The 16,941-nt window shown below is 39.0% G+C and overlaps 1 protein-coding gene across 1 annotated transcript in view; it reads left to right on the top strand.

The window, feature by feature from the left end:
* Window positions 1-1,876, top strand: part of LOC121199482 (cadherin-4-like) — a 206,309-nt gene extending 204,433 nt beyond the window's left edge. The window contains exon 17 of the mRNA XM_041064214.1: window positions 1,504-1,876. Within this exon, the coding sequence (XP_040920148.1) occupies window positions 1,504-1,710 (207 nt within the window). The 3' untranslated portion in view covers window positions 1,711-1,876. The remainder of the gene's footprint in view (window positions 1-1,503) is intronic.
* The last annotated feature ends 15,065 nt before the right edge of the window (window positions 1,877-16,941 follow it).

Genomic DNA, 16,941 nt, shown 5'->3' with positions numbered 1-16,941 from the left:
CACACACACACATACAGTGGACACACACATCACGCATCTCGCATGCACAGGAGCTCAACATTCATTAGATTGTTTCTCCCACAGTGAGCTTGCCTCTCACTTTCACTTTCCTTCGATCTGACATTTAATGTGATTACTTATTTCTGGATGCTGTTCAATATGTAAACTCCAGCATGGTGATGGAAACAATGTAGAGTTTTGTTTTACTTTACAGCTGCTCTCACTGTGCCAAGTTTATTCACACACACACACACACACACACACACACACACACACACTCCAACATTGGCACACTGATGCTAGAAAATGCTGATTGACAGACTCATGACAACACGTTCACACTCGAGAGGTGTTGGCAGCTGTTCAGCTTTGATCCATCCAGCCTTGACTCTCTCTCTCTCTCCCCCCCTCTCTCTCTCTCTCTCTCTCTCTCTCTCTCCCCCACACATGTGCTCACCTGATATCGCTCCAGCAGTCTGGTAAAACACAAACACAGCAAACACATGGTGTTCCTGCCACGCACCGTACCACAGGGGGTTTAGACTTTTTAGGTTTCTATCCGTAGCAGCTCTCTGTATTCCAGTGAAGTGGATGAAGTCAAATTCTCTTCACCTGCCTAACCTTCAGGTCAATGGCATTCATTTGTCATTCTAAGAAACAAGTACAGGTTTGAGTGTTGGCAGAAAACATACAGCCCTCTTCACATCTTATTTATGAAACGGTAATGAAATATTGATGACTACGGTTTGATTACACATTCATAAATCAAATTCAGGAACAAGAACCGGCCGAAGCAGCTCCTTATTAGTATATTTACATACATGAAACATAAATTTTTGCTAGCACAGTGACTATTGGCCTGTTAAAAAGAAGGTTTGGTCTGGACAAGTTTGTCTCCTAAGAAGCCTGAGTATTTCTTTCACCATCAGAACCTTATTGAATACTAAAATGCAAAACTAAAATATAGTGACAAAATAATAAGCTGTTCTTCTTCATTGCAAAGCATGAGCAAAGCCACTAATATTATGTATTTCCAGTAGCTTTCCATGCACAGTGCTGTGTATATTTTTTGAAACTGCATTATACATATAAGTTTTTCAAGCATGAGACATGAGACTAAACAAAGGGCTGTGACAAAGGCAGCACTGATTAATGTCAGTGCCAGAAAGCAACTACTGTCATCAGTGGGGGTTTCATGTCTGGGCCTTGAGGACTTGAAAAATTGAGACATTTGCCAGGAAGGGAGGGTACAAGGAAAAAAATGCTTTTGGTTGCATCATGGGATCATCATGTAGGATCCAGCATTTTTTGAGCGTGACCCATCCTGGGGATTTGTGTCAGGATAGTTTGGCGTCCGCTGTCTCGTGTGACTGCAGTACCAAATTGCTGGAGTTGATTTCTGACAACCTGTTGCTTCTCCATCGCTCATCAACCCGCCTTTTTTATAATAATCTAGGCACATGAGCACTGACCACTGCCTTTCCTCATCTTCATCCTGTTTAGGGTCTGCGAGCAGCAGACAACGACCCCACTGCTCCTCCTTATGACTCCCTGCTGGTCTTTGACTATGAGGGCAGCGGCTCCACCGCTGGCTCTGTCAGCTCGCTTAATTCCTCCAGCACGGGGGACCAGGACTATGACTACCTCAACGACTGGGGCCCACGCTTCAAGAAGCTGGCCGACATGTACGGAGGAGGGGATGATGATTAAATCTACCCAGTCACACATGCACATACACACACACACACCCTCGTCCCGTCAGCTGGCCTGCCATGCTCTGTCCCTCTAACATATGGGGCAATTACACCCTTATTGAACACACGTTAACAACGACTTGTTCACACTGACCAACTGACTGACCAACCAACCAATCAAATTACCCACCACAGAGGACCGGTCCTGTGAGCCAGTTTCGGGTGCTCTTCTCAACCGTCACCTGCTCTAAGCCTGTCTTAGACTGAAACTGAAGCTCTGAATTGCAGGCTTCTTATAGTTTGTATTTTCAAACTCTTGTGCTTTTGTTTCAGTTTAGGTTTTATGCTAATTGTAGGTTTTAGTAGCTTATGTCTGATTTTGTTTTTCCTTTAATTTTTGTAGCTCTTTTTTTTTTTTTTTTTTTGTCCTCAGTCCCTTTCGATTCAAGCTGATTCCTAAGGGTTTTCACTTTTCCCTCCCTGTCAGCCCCCCGCCTGCCTCTCTCCGCAGAAGCTTTAGGTTGAGCTGCTTGCTTTGTCTGAGGGGAACAAAAGGAAAAAAGCGAAGAACACAGATACGAAAGTCCTTCCTGCATGGAGGGCCCTGGTTTCTTTTTTTCTTGAACTTGAATTACTTAGAACAGAAGCACTGTTGTTTAAAAAGTGCCTTCAGTGGTGCGTATTTTAGCAGACTCCCGCTAACTCAGGATTGGTTGCCATTTTCTGGGCTTACATGCCCCCATATGACCCCTGACCCTTTAACTCAGACCTTCCCTTGTCATTTCTGTCGTCCTGCAGGGCTGTGGTAGCTGCGGGGGATGTCAGTGCTGGTTTCAGAGCATTGACTGGCTTACGAGGGTGCTTTATGTAGACGTACTGTACATAGGCCTACAGTGTGTCTGTAAGTTATGGACAAATCATTAACTTTTCAAGTCAGGCATATCTGTGCTCCTAGATCACAGCCAACTTGAATGTGGTTACTAAAATCACAAAAATAGATAATGGGACTGTCTTAGAGAAGAAATGCGTTGCGTGTCTTTGTTTATTGTGGCTTAAATAGCAGCTGTGTTTGTTTTGAGCTCTCAGTATTTGCACCTAAAACTTGATACGGCTTGTTACTGAGTTCTGAAGATTGATAAGTCAAGTTGTGTTACCTCTATAATGTTACTGTGTATGAAGTGCATATGAGGGTTATTTAAGGAGACTTTGCCTTTAAGGTCATTTACGGTTTGCATGTTTATCCCTACACCCAAAGGTTAATAACACGGCACCAGTTATTGTGTGGTAAATGTGTCAAAGAAAACTATATAAACTGTACAAACATGAGGGAAAAGAAAATACTAGATGACTTGAAATAGCTCTGATAGCATTACAAACAGAGTTGTGAGCTAGTCTGAGCCACATTCTGAGCCCCTTTCTCTCACGCTTCTTTTCTTTTTCTCCATTTTTTTTGTTGACTCACTGTTGTTTCTCTACAAACTTTTAATATACAAACTTTGGTGCTGGTCCCTGTCACAGAAACTGGGGGAATTGAGCCTCAGCCAGGGATTTAGCGCCTTCACAATCTGTCTCTCTTCAGGCAACATTTCATTCATCTGAAATTTTCTCCTGAAATTTTTGGCTGCAAGTTCAAGAGGTTTTGAAAAGAATTTAGAGGAAGCGAAAGTCTGTTATGAAGTTCTGCACTTTATCAAAGCAGACTTGCAAAACTAAAGCTTCAGTAGAAGACAGACATTTTGAGAGACAGTTGTGTTGTGACTTAATGAAAAAGCAGCACTACCCACAGGCTTTTGTAATCATATTTCAGGACCCCAGAACTTCATATACACAGAGACCTGGAAAAAAAAAGAGCTTTAGTCTTTGTATTAAATTATTTAAATATGCAAAACATTTCACAGAGGGACTAGGGAGATTCTGGTGAATGATAGAAAGGTTTAATCATTCCTTATCTTCTCAGTGCCCGTTAAAATGCTCCTCAGTTGAAGCCAGTTTCAGCTTGATGTGGATTGACCAAATCTTCTATTAATTATGAATATGATGAATGCTTGGTGGAAATCTTCGTAACGATAGTGTTCTTCAGATGCTATGATGAGAAGGATTGTCCACTCATATTCCTTTGTATCCTGCTGCTTTTCAACTGTTCCTCTGTTAATTTAAAGGTACTATATGTAACATTCTGAAAACCCTTGTTATTAATGACACCGGTGGCCATTAATTGAACTGCAGTTAGCATCCTCTTGCTCGAGCATCATGGACATCAGTGGAAACCGTGACGTGACGTACACGAGACCGGACATGATTGTCCGACATCATGTTTTTTTTAGATGAGATGACTAAAGTTGCACTGTTATTAGAGTTTGACCATAAACTATATTTCAGCCTATAGACTGAATTTGAATCACCAGCACTGACACAGCACTAAAATGAAGTGTGGAGATGAGTCTGGCTATGCAACACTATAGTTAAACTAATGTTATGGATAACATTATATAACACTGAGCGTGATATTGTTATCACTGATAGGTAATCCTAAACTCAAATCATAAACAGGTGATAGGAGTAGGATGTGTAACATTAGACTGGAGAACCTAGAAAATCTAGAAACATAGAAATCAGGCAGGCAGGAAGGTTTCATTTTTTTAAGTTACAGTCTGTTCACACATTGACAATAAAAAAGCAATTCATACATAAATTTCTTCATATTCTTGCATATAGTACCTTTAAACAGTCTTTTCTTTTCCCCAATAGTCATAATATGTGAAGTCATACAAATGGTAAAATGAGCCCACTGTGAGAGAAAAGACAGGTCAAAATATGATTAATAAGGTTAACAGGGTAGAAATTTCTTGATTTAGATTCATAGATAAATGGGTTTAAATTGCACCTTGCAGTATAGAAACTGACAGCAGCGATTTTCAAGACAGCTGTCCGCTGAGAGCAGAAAGAGTAGACATGAGAAAAGGAGTGGTTTCCACAGCTCTCCGGATGAGCTCTTATTTATCTGAACGCTCCTCAGCATCCAGAATATCTTCACAAAATAAACACAGCTGTTACCTTCTGCTATTTGTTATTATTTCTGACATATAAATGTTGTATATACAGAACATTTTTATACATTTGGTGAAACGATTTATCTGTTTCCGTGTGGTCTTTTCCATTTTCTTTCTAGTTTTATTTCAAATGAAATCTCGGCAAGGTATATCTCACCACAAAAAGCCATGTGCAGTTGAAGCTTACAGCCATACTCATATCTCTGTTCAAGTTAATCATGGTGAAAAGGTTCCATTTCACACCAACTTGTACAGTCTATACTAGTCTACACTCACTCCTCTAGGCCTTACTGTATATATGTGAGTGTTCTATATTATATAAGACCTTTCAGCATTGTTATAATTCAGCTGCAGAGCTACAACATTACTGAAGGCCATCCAGCATTCACAGGAGAAAGACATGCTTCATGAAATCCTTGTGCTCTCCACTCAGACATTCAGACTGGATTCAGAGCCAAACATAGCAGGAGGCCCCCCCGACCGCCCCACATACACATGCACACATGCTTTCACCAAGGTAACTGACCTTTATAACTGTGTCATACTTGCATATATGACACAATGCCATTATGATACTGAATGTTATCAATGACTGCACAGCGATACATGGCGGCAAATCATCAGTGGAGCCGCTCAAACTCGACCCCCATTTAAATGCAATTTGTGCTGGGAAGTGAACGAAGATTGATCATTACTCGTTACATACTTGGTCCACTTGTCTTATTGATGTTCCCTTGCTAAAGTGAGGGGAGAATTAGCAAATGAGAATGAAGGAAGAACTATTGCACTGTTGTAGTCCATCTCTGTCTTCTGGATGTGCCACCAACAGCTCTTCTGCCTCTCTGACTGGTCTTAGTTAAAGGACATTTGGTCTCACTCCAGACACTGCCTGACCATGGACACACACATGACTGGAGGCTTCAGCAGAATCCAGACTTTTGTCCTGCTTTGGCCAGAATTATAAAGACAAGAGCAGTGTTTCATACAAGTTCTCCCAAAACTGCTAAAGTCCAAGTGTACATAATGTAGTATTTGCTTGAAGCTAAACAGAGCGAGTTAGGCAAACTGTAACTGTACAATTGGAGCTTTTTGCATGTGTCTTTTTATAATGGACAGATGAGTTCTATTACAGTAACCATACAACATTTTAAAATGTGTCGCAGCCCGCATGACCAAGGTTGCAGTCCAGAAGAGATTCTGGTGTACCATACTCACACAGTTTCAAATGGAGGAGAGAAAAAAAAAAAAGCTTAAAAAAGAATTGCACAGTTATCGAGTCAAAAGACTTCTTTTGTAAATTGTCAACAGCACAAATATTTTGTATTGTTGTTTGTACCATTTTCTAAGAAAATGAAAAAAAAACTATAAAAAAAAATGGAAAGAGTCTGTTGTTTCAAGCGTGTGTTTATAGTGCCACTGCAATCTTGGTTTCCAAATACCGTACAGTACATGCGCAGCCTTGCAGATCAACCTTGTATTATAGACGCTGAGCTGGAGACTCCCTGTCAGCACCATGTGTTATAAATAAAATTTCCCCTCCTTATAAGAACCACTGGCTCATGTCTCTTCTTTGTCACCCACTGATTTCTGCCAGCGCTGCATTTCCTCACACTTGTGTTATTTTTAAAGTGTTAATGTAGTTATTTTGCCCAGAAATTGTTATATTAACTGAAAAAAAAGAAAATTGCAATTAGGTTTGACGTTTTTACGTGTCATAGTTTCTTTTCGACAGGTATAACCTTTTAATTAAATACATGATACATGATACAAGGATAGAAAAAGTACTTAGGAATAGAAATAATATTACTTTTATCACTGAAGTCCTGAAACTTTTGAATCTCACTCTAACCGCAGAGTATACAGAGTATAATTTGGTGTAGTCCTACAGTATGTAGAGCAACACCTGCCTTTATAAAGTGAACATACAAAGTGAATGTTAACTAGGCTATAGAGTAAGAACACATCCGCTGAGGAGAAAGGGATGAAAAAAACTGCATGAATTTTCTGTGAACATGATCAAACACGCTGCCATTTTTTCAAGTTTGTATTTTCATAGTAAATGTCATAATAAAGCGCTACTTACAGGTGAAAGAAGTATGTAACTCAATCAGAGGCACAGATGCTGTGTGCATTAGCACGCTGGCATTAACACAAACGCCTTTATTGTCAGATACATGTCACTGTGGCAGTGTACTGACTGAGGAACACAGCCTGTCCCTGCTACGTAAATGGTCTTGCACACAAAGACACAGTAATGTATTCCAGGAAACATTTCCAGAATGTTAGAATCAGAATCAGTGAGAATTTGAAATTAGGATGTGCCTCTATTTGCACAGATTTACTATGTGGATGATTGAGTTTCATTTTCCAACCATGAACAAACATAAGCTAAAATGATCAACACAATTAAGGGTGTTCATTCGTCAACTGAGCCTGACAGGGTCGTCTTCCAAGGTGCGATAATGAAGTCTTTCTGAGCTGTAGCAGATGAAATGCAGCGACAGAACAACTCAGTATAAAAATAGAAATAGGAGCTTTTCATTTCCTTTTTTTCTTTCTCTATATCTATGTTTCACTTTTGTGAAAAACCAACATGCTATTACACAAGCTGCACAGCTGTATGAGACCATACAACACTATGAAATGATGATTTTGTTCAGTTCTGCTTCTGTTATTTTTCTTCCTTTTCTTGTGTTAACATTCTCTGAACCTTGCTTGTTTTTGCACAACTAGAAAACTTGTTTGAACTTGAAATGTAATAATTTTGGGCCAAAAATGAATGTGCAGTTATTTTCATCAAATCAGTGCTTAAATCCATACTTTTTAAGCAATGTGGATGGATTATTATAATTATTGTAAACATTGGTGGTTATACTTGATGTTTTCATAATATATCAAATGACAGTGAGGAAAAAAAGTGGGATAATTGTAATTGTGTTGTTCATTGTGATAAACCTACCGACAATAATCATCCCTAAACTAGCCAAAAACATCAGCAACACTTCAGCAAAATTGGCTTAATGAATAAATAAATAAAATGAAATAAAATAAAATAAAATAAAGGCTACACGAAGTTCAATTTAATAATCTATGATTTGTGGTTTATGGGCTAAAACCACCACTAAAGTTCTTTGACAACATGTTGCTGGCGATGCACCTTCAACTGAATAACTGCATACTGCTTGTCAACTGTAAAACTGCTTGTCAACTGTAAAACAGTTCCGTTTTAAATCTTAATTCAGCCATGGCCAGTATAACAACAGGAGAAAGCTGAAGATAGAAAAGAAATCACGTAGCAATCAGTGCAGGCAGAATGAGGAAGAGGATGAGATGACCCTTACCTGTTCTATTTTAGAACAGCAGGTCAATGAACCAACAGCAGACTGCATCTCCTCCTCATTGATTGACCTGTCAGAGCATGTCAATGCGCACACAGCCAGCCTAAGCCCTGCTGTTACACGCTGCTCGCACAAGCACATGTGAAATACACAAATCTCTCTCCTCAAACTACAAGAAAACTGAGCCAGACTGTGGGGTTGACAGGATAAGTCAAAATGGATTAATTCAGGTAAACGAACAAATGATTATCAGAATTGCCCCATGCTGACTTTTGACCCTGTGTGATCTCAAAGGCCACATGTGGTGTTACAGCTGATATCGATCCGCACTTCAGCGTATTTTCAGTCACTTATTTATCAGTCAGTTAAATATGTAGGTATACCCTGCATCCTGTTAGCTTACCTCAGCTCAAAGACTGAAAACAGAAAGTCTGATAATGTCCAATGGTAACAAAACTGCTGAAATTCACTATTTTGCAACAGTAAACAGATTTTGAAGGAAATGTAATTGCGACCAGTTTATGTTTTCTATCAATGTAATAAGGAAATGTTGTTATTTTATATATTTGACAAGTTACAAATCTGTTGACAGTGAACATGTAAGTAAAATGTTGACACGCAACATTTGTTTATCTCCAAAATATCCAATCTTGCTGTGCAATATCCACTTGTAGAGACTACTGCATTATTAAACTTTATCATGGTTATGTTTAGGCCCTCCCAGCACTCTTAAGGTCATGGTCTGGTTTAATATAGAGAAGGTTCTCAGTGACAGCCTGGATCTCTATCATTAAACACACAAAGTGTTGCAAGTCTCCGTCTGGTTGGATTTTATTTTGGTTTCAGTGCTCAAGCTCAGTTAAGGCGGACCCAGACAAAACACACACAGCACCGGTGCTGTGACTGTTGCCAGGAGAGATGATATCGTCATATAATGTGATTGTGGGAGAGATTAAGTGCTGTGCTTTCTCCCTTTGTGCACTTGACCAGAGCATCCCATGACGTTAATGTCATTGACATCACCAATAACTGCATTTTGTAAAAGCTTATTATATATCTACCGAATTAATGGGTCAGCATTAACCAAACTCTAGACGCTATAAAAACACCAATTAATCTTTCCATTTTAGTAAAAGAAAAAGGCTGCATTTTTGAAAAACTATGCAGCCAACAGTTATCTGAATTCATTAGTGTCTTCTTGTTTGGCAAATAGGCACAAAAATATGGGAAAAACTAATTCACTCCTGAGGGTATTTGACTTGATGATGAGTACAAGAGACCATGTTTTCTGCAAAGGCCAACAAAAAAAGAAAAAAAAACCCTCAAGCTTGTGACTCATCTACTTTACCTTCCCTAATGTTACCTTTTCTCTTTTCTTTTTAAGAAGTGCTTTCATCCCTGCAGATGACCCTTAGACCTCACTGTCATTTGAAATGATTCTTCAGAGATTGGCCACAAACCATAAACGCTTTGATTAAGAACTATGTGTTCATTAATGAAAACAGTTCTAAAAAGTTAAGCTGGAGTTGTTCACTGTCCCACCATAATCACAATGATTTATTAAGCATAAGTTATCCTAATGGCATCATTAATTAAACTAATTAATGCTTTCATCTCTCTGTCAACATACTTATTATTATAAAACAAATGCGTGGTTCTTATATGAACTTCACCAATTAGAGTAGTGGCTCCAGACCTTGTTGACTTGTGACCAAATGATGCCTGCAGGTGAGCTCTGTCACATCCATGTGGTGCATGCAATTAAATAATGATGTCTGAATAAAATTACTCAGTATGTCTCTTGAAAAAAGAAGACACAAAGTTAGCAAAACCTTCAACATTAAGTTATGTTGCAGAAATATGTTTTTTTTAATCCCATAAACCATCTTGTGACCTCTATTTCCCAACCCCTGAAGGGCCCTGAACCACCAGTTGAAAACAAATCTTTAACAAGTGCCAAGATTTTTTTTTGCTTTTCATCACAAGGTGCAAATTTGTGCAGCAAGATTCTCTAAAATCTAATTATCTTTCTTATATGGAAACTTTGCAGTGATATCGGCAATGGTGGAGGAAGTACTCAAATCTTGTACCTAAGGAGAAGTAGTGTTACTACAATGTATAAATACTTGATTACAAGCAAACGTTCTGAATTCAAAAGTAAAAGTACAAAAGTATTAACATCATGCTGTCAAAAGTAGAAGTGCTATCGTGCAGAAAAATTGCTCGTGATTCCACCACTGGACATCTGTGTTTTAAGTACAGTATACTGACTTACGTTTATTCATGTTGCTTCAGTGCACAGATATCTTTCAGAGTAGCAAATTGCAAATTCACGTTTTCTCATGGCAATGAATTTATCAGCTGAACCAGACAAGACACAACAGAAATAATGGACTAACAGTCATTTAGATTTCTTACTCCATGTTTTGGCTAACTAATTACACAAGTGTGTGAGATAACACTGTAACGGAACAAATCAATTCTGCATCAATAAACAACAACATTCACAATCCAAATATTAACTTCTAGACTCCACAGGAGCTTTTGTGTAAGATAAGCCTCGTTATTAGAACTGACAATATGTGTCAGACTGATGTTTCAGATGTTTCCCTTTTTCTTTGATTATTTATTTAAGATTGTAAAACACTGCTGCAACATTTTCGGTTCTTTGTAGAACGTGGTGTTTTAGAAACTTCAAAACGTTATCAAATGCATCACAGATGTACACTTATTGTGTAGATTTTTGTAGTAAAATTAGCAAAAAGCCAGTTGTTTGTTTATGTATACATACATACGCATATATATGTATATATATATGCGTGTGTGTATATGTACACATATATATGCATGTCTTCCCTGAGGGAGCTCTGTAGACACAGTCAGACCAGCCATCCATCTATCCATACCTCATATTCCTCATATTCTCCATCAGTGACTTTCATTTCGTCTGTGATGGCCTGAGGATGTGAGGGACAGAAGAGGATGCGGGATGGAGGGAATGGCCCAAGTCTGCCTGCATATCCATCTAATGGCTGCTTTAGTGGACAGCCGGACCGCCTCTGGACCCAGACATAGCACACATAGAGTGTAATAGAGATGGCAGGGGCGGTCTGTGTTCTGAGTCGTCTCCGAGTAATGCATTTATTCCAAATGATCCAAAGTACGCTGCTCTGTGTAATAAGAATAAACAAATAGCCACACCGCATTGGCTTTATTGTCTTACATCAATGTTGATTTATTCACAGCCGTGGTGGGCTATTGTATGTAGATTTCCTGATGCCCCCACGGTGAACTCCTCATCTAATCCTTTCACAGAGTAACTGCACTGTAGGGGAGGAGTGGGCTCTCAAGAGAAATGAAAGAGGGTTCAAACAGTCAGGACAACCACAAAACCATGCAGGGAAACAATCCTGAAACTTTACACTGGCCTTTCCACAGGTCACCGCATCAACAAAAGATATTTGATTCATACAGAGCTTTCTACAGAACACACAGTTCAGATGGCAGTGGCAGGTAGGATGAGTGTAATGATATGATGAGAGTCATTTCAGAGAGGCAGAAAGGCATCTAAAAGCTGAGATTGGAAGCGATAATGTTTCCTCCCGGGTCGGTGAGACCACACCCCAGAGAGAACAGCTGCAGCTGACCACATTATGGCTGGCGAGGGACAGAGATAAAGGAGTGAAGCTCTGGGCCCATAGTACTGCCTGAAATCAGATTTAGATTCCATTCTTACATCCAAATCATATTATGCTCCACTGCTATTCACAGAGTAGCTATCTATCACTCACATACACACACACTGTCAACATGATCTGCCCATCTGTCAGTACTTACCTATACAGAGCTTCAAGATATGGCCCTGATGGAGCTACTGTATTAGCTATTGCTCTGACTTCCTCTCTGCTGTGTGTGTGTGCTTTGGTGTGAAGAGCAGATACAGAACTCTAAATCACTGCACACATTCAACTATATTAATAATAAATAAACAATCCACATCCAGATGATTTATTTCCCATTAAAGTGGACTGGCATGTCTGATTTATGTAATCTTAGTACAACAATAAATGCTTTGCTGTCATGACTAAAATCTGAAATATTCATCTGAAGATACAGTATTCGGTATTGGAAAAGAACAATAGGCAGGCTGAGAAAACCCCAGACAGAAAAGAAATGTTCTTATTGTTCTGCTGGGTGTGAAATGACTTAAATTCAAATCCCCTATGTACTCTCTTGCTCAGTCCCAAATCTTCCATTTTCCTCATTTCCACACAAGAGTTTATAGTCTCCCTTATGAGGGACTTAACTAATTGCATCTCTATCTTACTTTGGCTTGTTTAATGTTACTACTGAGCTCTTTTAACTAAATTTCACAATGGTTTGTTTTATCATTGCAGCCTCCAAGTTTGGAGTTTTTAACAGTGTTTTGTCCAAAATATATGTACACCGAATCTCTATTCTGCACAAATGAGACGATCTGTAGATAACCGATCCTCTCTACTTCACCTCGTTCCCTCAGACTACTGAAGATGTAGAGATCAAACTCACATTCCTCCTGCTGTGTTTATGACTGTTCCTGCAGTAAAAGGTCAGCTGTTGATTGGTGCACTGTGTGACCACGTAATCAAGGAGGTGGATGATTTGAGATGGCTCTAAGATGAGACACCATTTGGCTCAGGGAATAATGTGTCGTAATTCAAAGGGTGAGGTTGGTTGGGGTGCATTTTTTTCAAGACGTTCCCCATGCCCTCATTTATTGCAAAATTTCACCAGCGGCGAGGAAACAGTAATAATGCAAATGTTACTTTAAGTGATAAGTGGAAATATAAGATGCACACTTAGAGCTATAATAAAGCTAATGGTAATTTTAAAGTACAAATCAATTACTGCTGCGTTGTTGCTCTGCTCCTGGGAGAAACTGATTACAAATTTCAGTCTCTTCCCAACCACACAAAGACTCGAGCAGATTAAGGTGTGAGTTTTGGCTACAGCTTCTTCTGATAAATTAGTAAACGACTATGGGGGATGATGGGCATTAAGTCTGCATTCAGAACTCCTGTGTTTCAAAAGAAAAAAAGACAGAAAGAAATATCTTCCCTTGGGGGTGGGGGGTGGAGTTGACACCTGCTTTTTAAACATATTATTTTTTTCTTAGATAATCTTTTCATGTTGTGAAAAGGTTCTTCTCACCTGGTAGCTGACAGCTTTGTGGCATTAAGGAGTGCGTGTGTGTTAATGCGTGAATGAAAGACAAATTTTAAAAACACTTAAATAAATGTAGTCCATTTACTGTTCATTATCATGATGATTTTTTTTTTTTTTTTTTTTTTTAAATTTTACAAATTCTTAGAAAAAGAGTACTGAAAGGACAGTTGGTAGGTTTATAGAAGAGTGAACCAAAATAGCAATATTGTTGGCCATGTTGGCCTTCTCATTACACATGATCCACTGATAACATACAAATATTAATTATTGCGTCTTTAAGTTTGGTGAGTTTCTTTTCTCCAAGATGACTTGCACTGTATGAAAAAGAAACTATTTTATCTGAACCTCAGCTGAACTATCAACTATTAAAAGTTCTTTCTTTCTCTTCCTTTCTTTTTTATTCTTCCAGATAATGAATAGCAATTTCCACTCTCACAGGGCACTTATGTTTAAAATCGCTCACCAGGTCAGTGCTGCACAGTCACTTTAAGGCAGTGAACCTGTACACTTATGATTCTAACTATTCTTTTACAGCCACTTAACTTCAGCCATAAGATGTCAAAACTTTATAAATGGCCATTATTGCCCAAGACTACATTACTGAACTCACGCTGCTTGATTAGTAAAAGAATGACATCACAGCAAGGGTTCCTTCTCTGCCTTGTTGGGTCCATCAGACCATCAGACCTTGCTTCGAGGCTGCAGTCAGACCCAGAGGTTCATGTACTTCTACAACGTTCACACTATAATCTTAATTTTAAAAAGTAAAACAGCATTCGGCGTTCACTTTCAGTAACATCAGAAACCGTCTTTCTCTTAAGAGAAAGTGGTTGGACAAAGTTGAAGCAGCCAACTGGACGGGCTACCAGCAGGCTGTGGCTGTAATTGATGGACACTTGGCGTGCTCGGTGCGCCTACCGATTTGTAGAATCCATAAAATGAGATGTTGAGGTAATTATGTTTGTCATGATATATTGAAAGCAGGAATCGGCAAGCTAATCGGAATGGCTGACAGCTGTAGCATGCAGATGCTATCAGACCTCTTGTCCATGGCGATAAAATGAAAGCGGGTCATTTTAACAGGTAACAGCTGCTCATAGCTAATTTGTTCAATTATGCACAGAGGATGCAGGCGGAGGTTGTTTCTCGGTCCAGAGGGACCTCTTCTTTCCTCTCTCTATGCTTCCGGAATGAGCTGACTAATGGAAATCCATATCCAACGCATAAAGCATGGTGAAAATGCAGAAAATACAAGCATGAACACTTGGGTTTGTGATGATACAGGATGTGTCTTGTATTTCACAGAGAACAAAGTCAATGCTAATTACTGCCAAGATAATTACTTTGACTGAGCATTGGGCTCTTTGTCTTTGTGGCAGAAGGTTGGAAATGCTGTTTCATGAGGCACATTCCTTATAAATGATCAGCTGTGACCAGGCTTGTGAGAAAGCTGTGTTACATGTCCAGCAGTGGCATGTTCATGAAACCACTGGATAACCTTGCCTGCCTCACTGAGAGGAGTAATGCATTATGGTATGAATTGTAATGTTATTGTTAGCGATGAGAGCTTGTCTGGTCCGAGATTGATTTAATGCCACGAAGTTTCCTCTTCAGCATGGGTTTACCATGACCTTTTAGAGAAAAATTTGATTTGGGAACCTGCCTCCTGCATGGCTGCCAAGTCAGTGCAATTGTCAGTCCAGCAATTATAAGTCAGTGAAACCACTCCAACCAGTCAATCATCAGTGGATATAACCAGTTTGTTCCAACCTGAGGTAGAATGACCTAAAAAAAAAAAAACACTTATTTTTTTGTTTAAAATTCATTACCAGTGTTCTCATTTTCTTCAATTTGTGCTTTAATATGAACAGTGAACAATGATTAGTTTAAACACTGAAACACTGCAGATATCCCACTAGTTAGAGCTGATAATTATGGCTGTTGTTCATTTCACCTTTTTGCCTTTCTCTCTGTTTTCCAAGATCATTTTGAGATTGCTGAACAACTTAAAAATAAATTTGCTTCCCACAAGCACATTGTGTTCTCTCACGGTCTCCTTCACACACAGAGAAAGACAGACACACACACATAATGCCGGGTGAAAAGCAGCAAACAGTGCAAGTATTTAAAGGCTTGAATGTTTCTCATTTTAATCCTAAACCAAACCTTTCAGATCTGACAGCAACAGAATGTCAAGACAGACTGGATTTGTTTCCCAAATTATTAACTTGGAAATCAAACTGGCATTTCTGATTCAGTGAGATAATATATAATCTTGACATCTATCTGTTCACGTTCAGCGCTTCAATGTCCAAATTCAATTTCACTTGACTTTCTCTTTTTGTCAGGCAATTTTTTTTAGTCTGCATATGTCATAACATTTTACTGCTGTACTAAGCAGTCGCTGGGGTGTGTGAGCTATATATTCTGCCCAGTTTAATATTCTGTCAATGAACAAAACTCATTTATCAGCTGGTAGGCCACAAATAATTTTTTTATTCAAGCATCTTTTTAAGATGATATACAGGTTAAGTGCCATTTCTGTAGAGCGTAGACAGCATCCTGTCAAGAAGTCAGTTATTAATCCATTATTTTGGCTTCCACAACTTTTATGACTTGAGGGTGAGTTCTTGAAATACAAGCGAGAAGAATTGTTTCCTGTTAGAACTATAAAAGGGAAGAAAGAGGTAAGTAGTCATTTCATTTCATCATTGGTACACCAGTGTGTTTACATTGTATTTATCTGCCTTCATCTGTAAACATAGTGCTCCAAATCCCAAGTTTCTTTCCAGCTCACGGTGCTGAGTTTCAAAATGTCAGAGGTGCCGCTGAGAGGACATGTTGTAATTGGGGTCCACTGTTCGACACTGCTGTAACAGGAAAATCTTATTTTCCAGTAATATGGCTTGGGAATCGTGTTATCTTCTCACCTGGTCAGGGTTTAATTTTGAATCAATCTATTTTGGATCATTGTTGGTGTTTACTCTTGCGTTAAACTTGATGTTTTATTCACAGGATATGAAAACGCTTCGCTGCTAGTAGCTTGAGCTCTATCCACACTTCTTCATCGTCAAGGTTCACCCAGCACCATTTCCCACAGTGACGGGAGCAGATTTCAAAATACAGAGCGACTCACAGTTGTAAGGCCAAAACCTCCAGTACAACTCCTGAAAGTATCTGACAGAGAAATGCCAAAAACAAAAACAAACACTGGCATTGGACCTGAAGGAATATTTAACTCATGCTACGCTTCTGCTGAATAGGTAAGCATGTTTTGTTTTGTTTTGGTTTTGTTTTGTTTTGTTTTTTTCTATGGATTATTGCTGTTGGTAAACTTGACAGTCAACTATTACAGTGGCAAATCACTCTTAATACAGGACTTGGGTTTGGTGTGTTTATCTATGTTTCATTATGTTCCCTAAACACACTCTTGAGCAGAGCACAGTGAGGGAAGTGAAGAAACACTGTCACTAATAATCTCTGTTCGTGGTGATGATGTGATCTGATGGCAAAAGCTTTACTAATATACACCAAGAACTGATCAGTGCGGTTTGTATTAACTTTGCAGTATTGTTAAATGAGCACTGGGTTCCTACATGAACATACCAGGAACCACACTGTTTACATTTTTAACCATGGTAGCCATTGCACCGT

This window comes from Toxotes jaculatrix, chromosome 2, assembly GCF_017976425.1.
Source record: "Toxotes jaculatrix isolate fToxJac2 chromosome 2, fToxJac2.pri, whole genome shotgun sequence".
Taxonomy (NCBI): Eukaryota; Metazoa; Chordata; class Actinopteri; family Toxotidae; genus Toxotes; species Toxotes jaculatrix.
The sequence above is the reverse complement of the archived record's forward strand: the minus strand, read 5'-3'. Positions and strand labels throughout refer to the sequence as shown.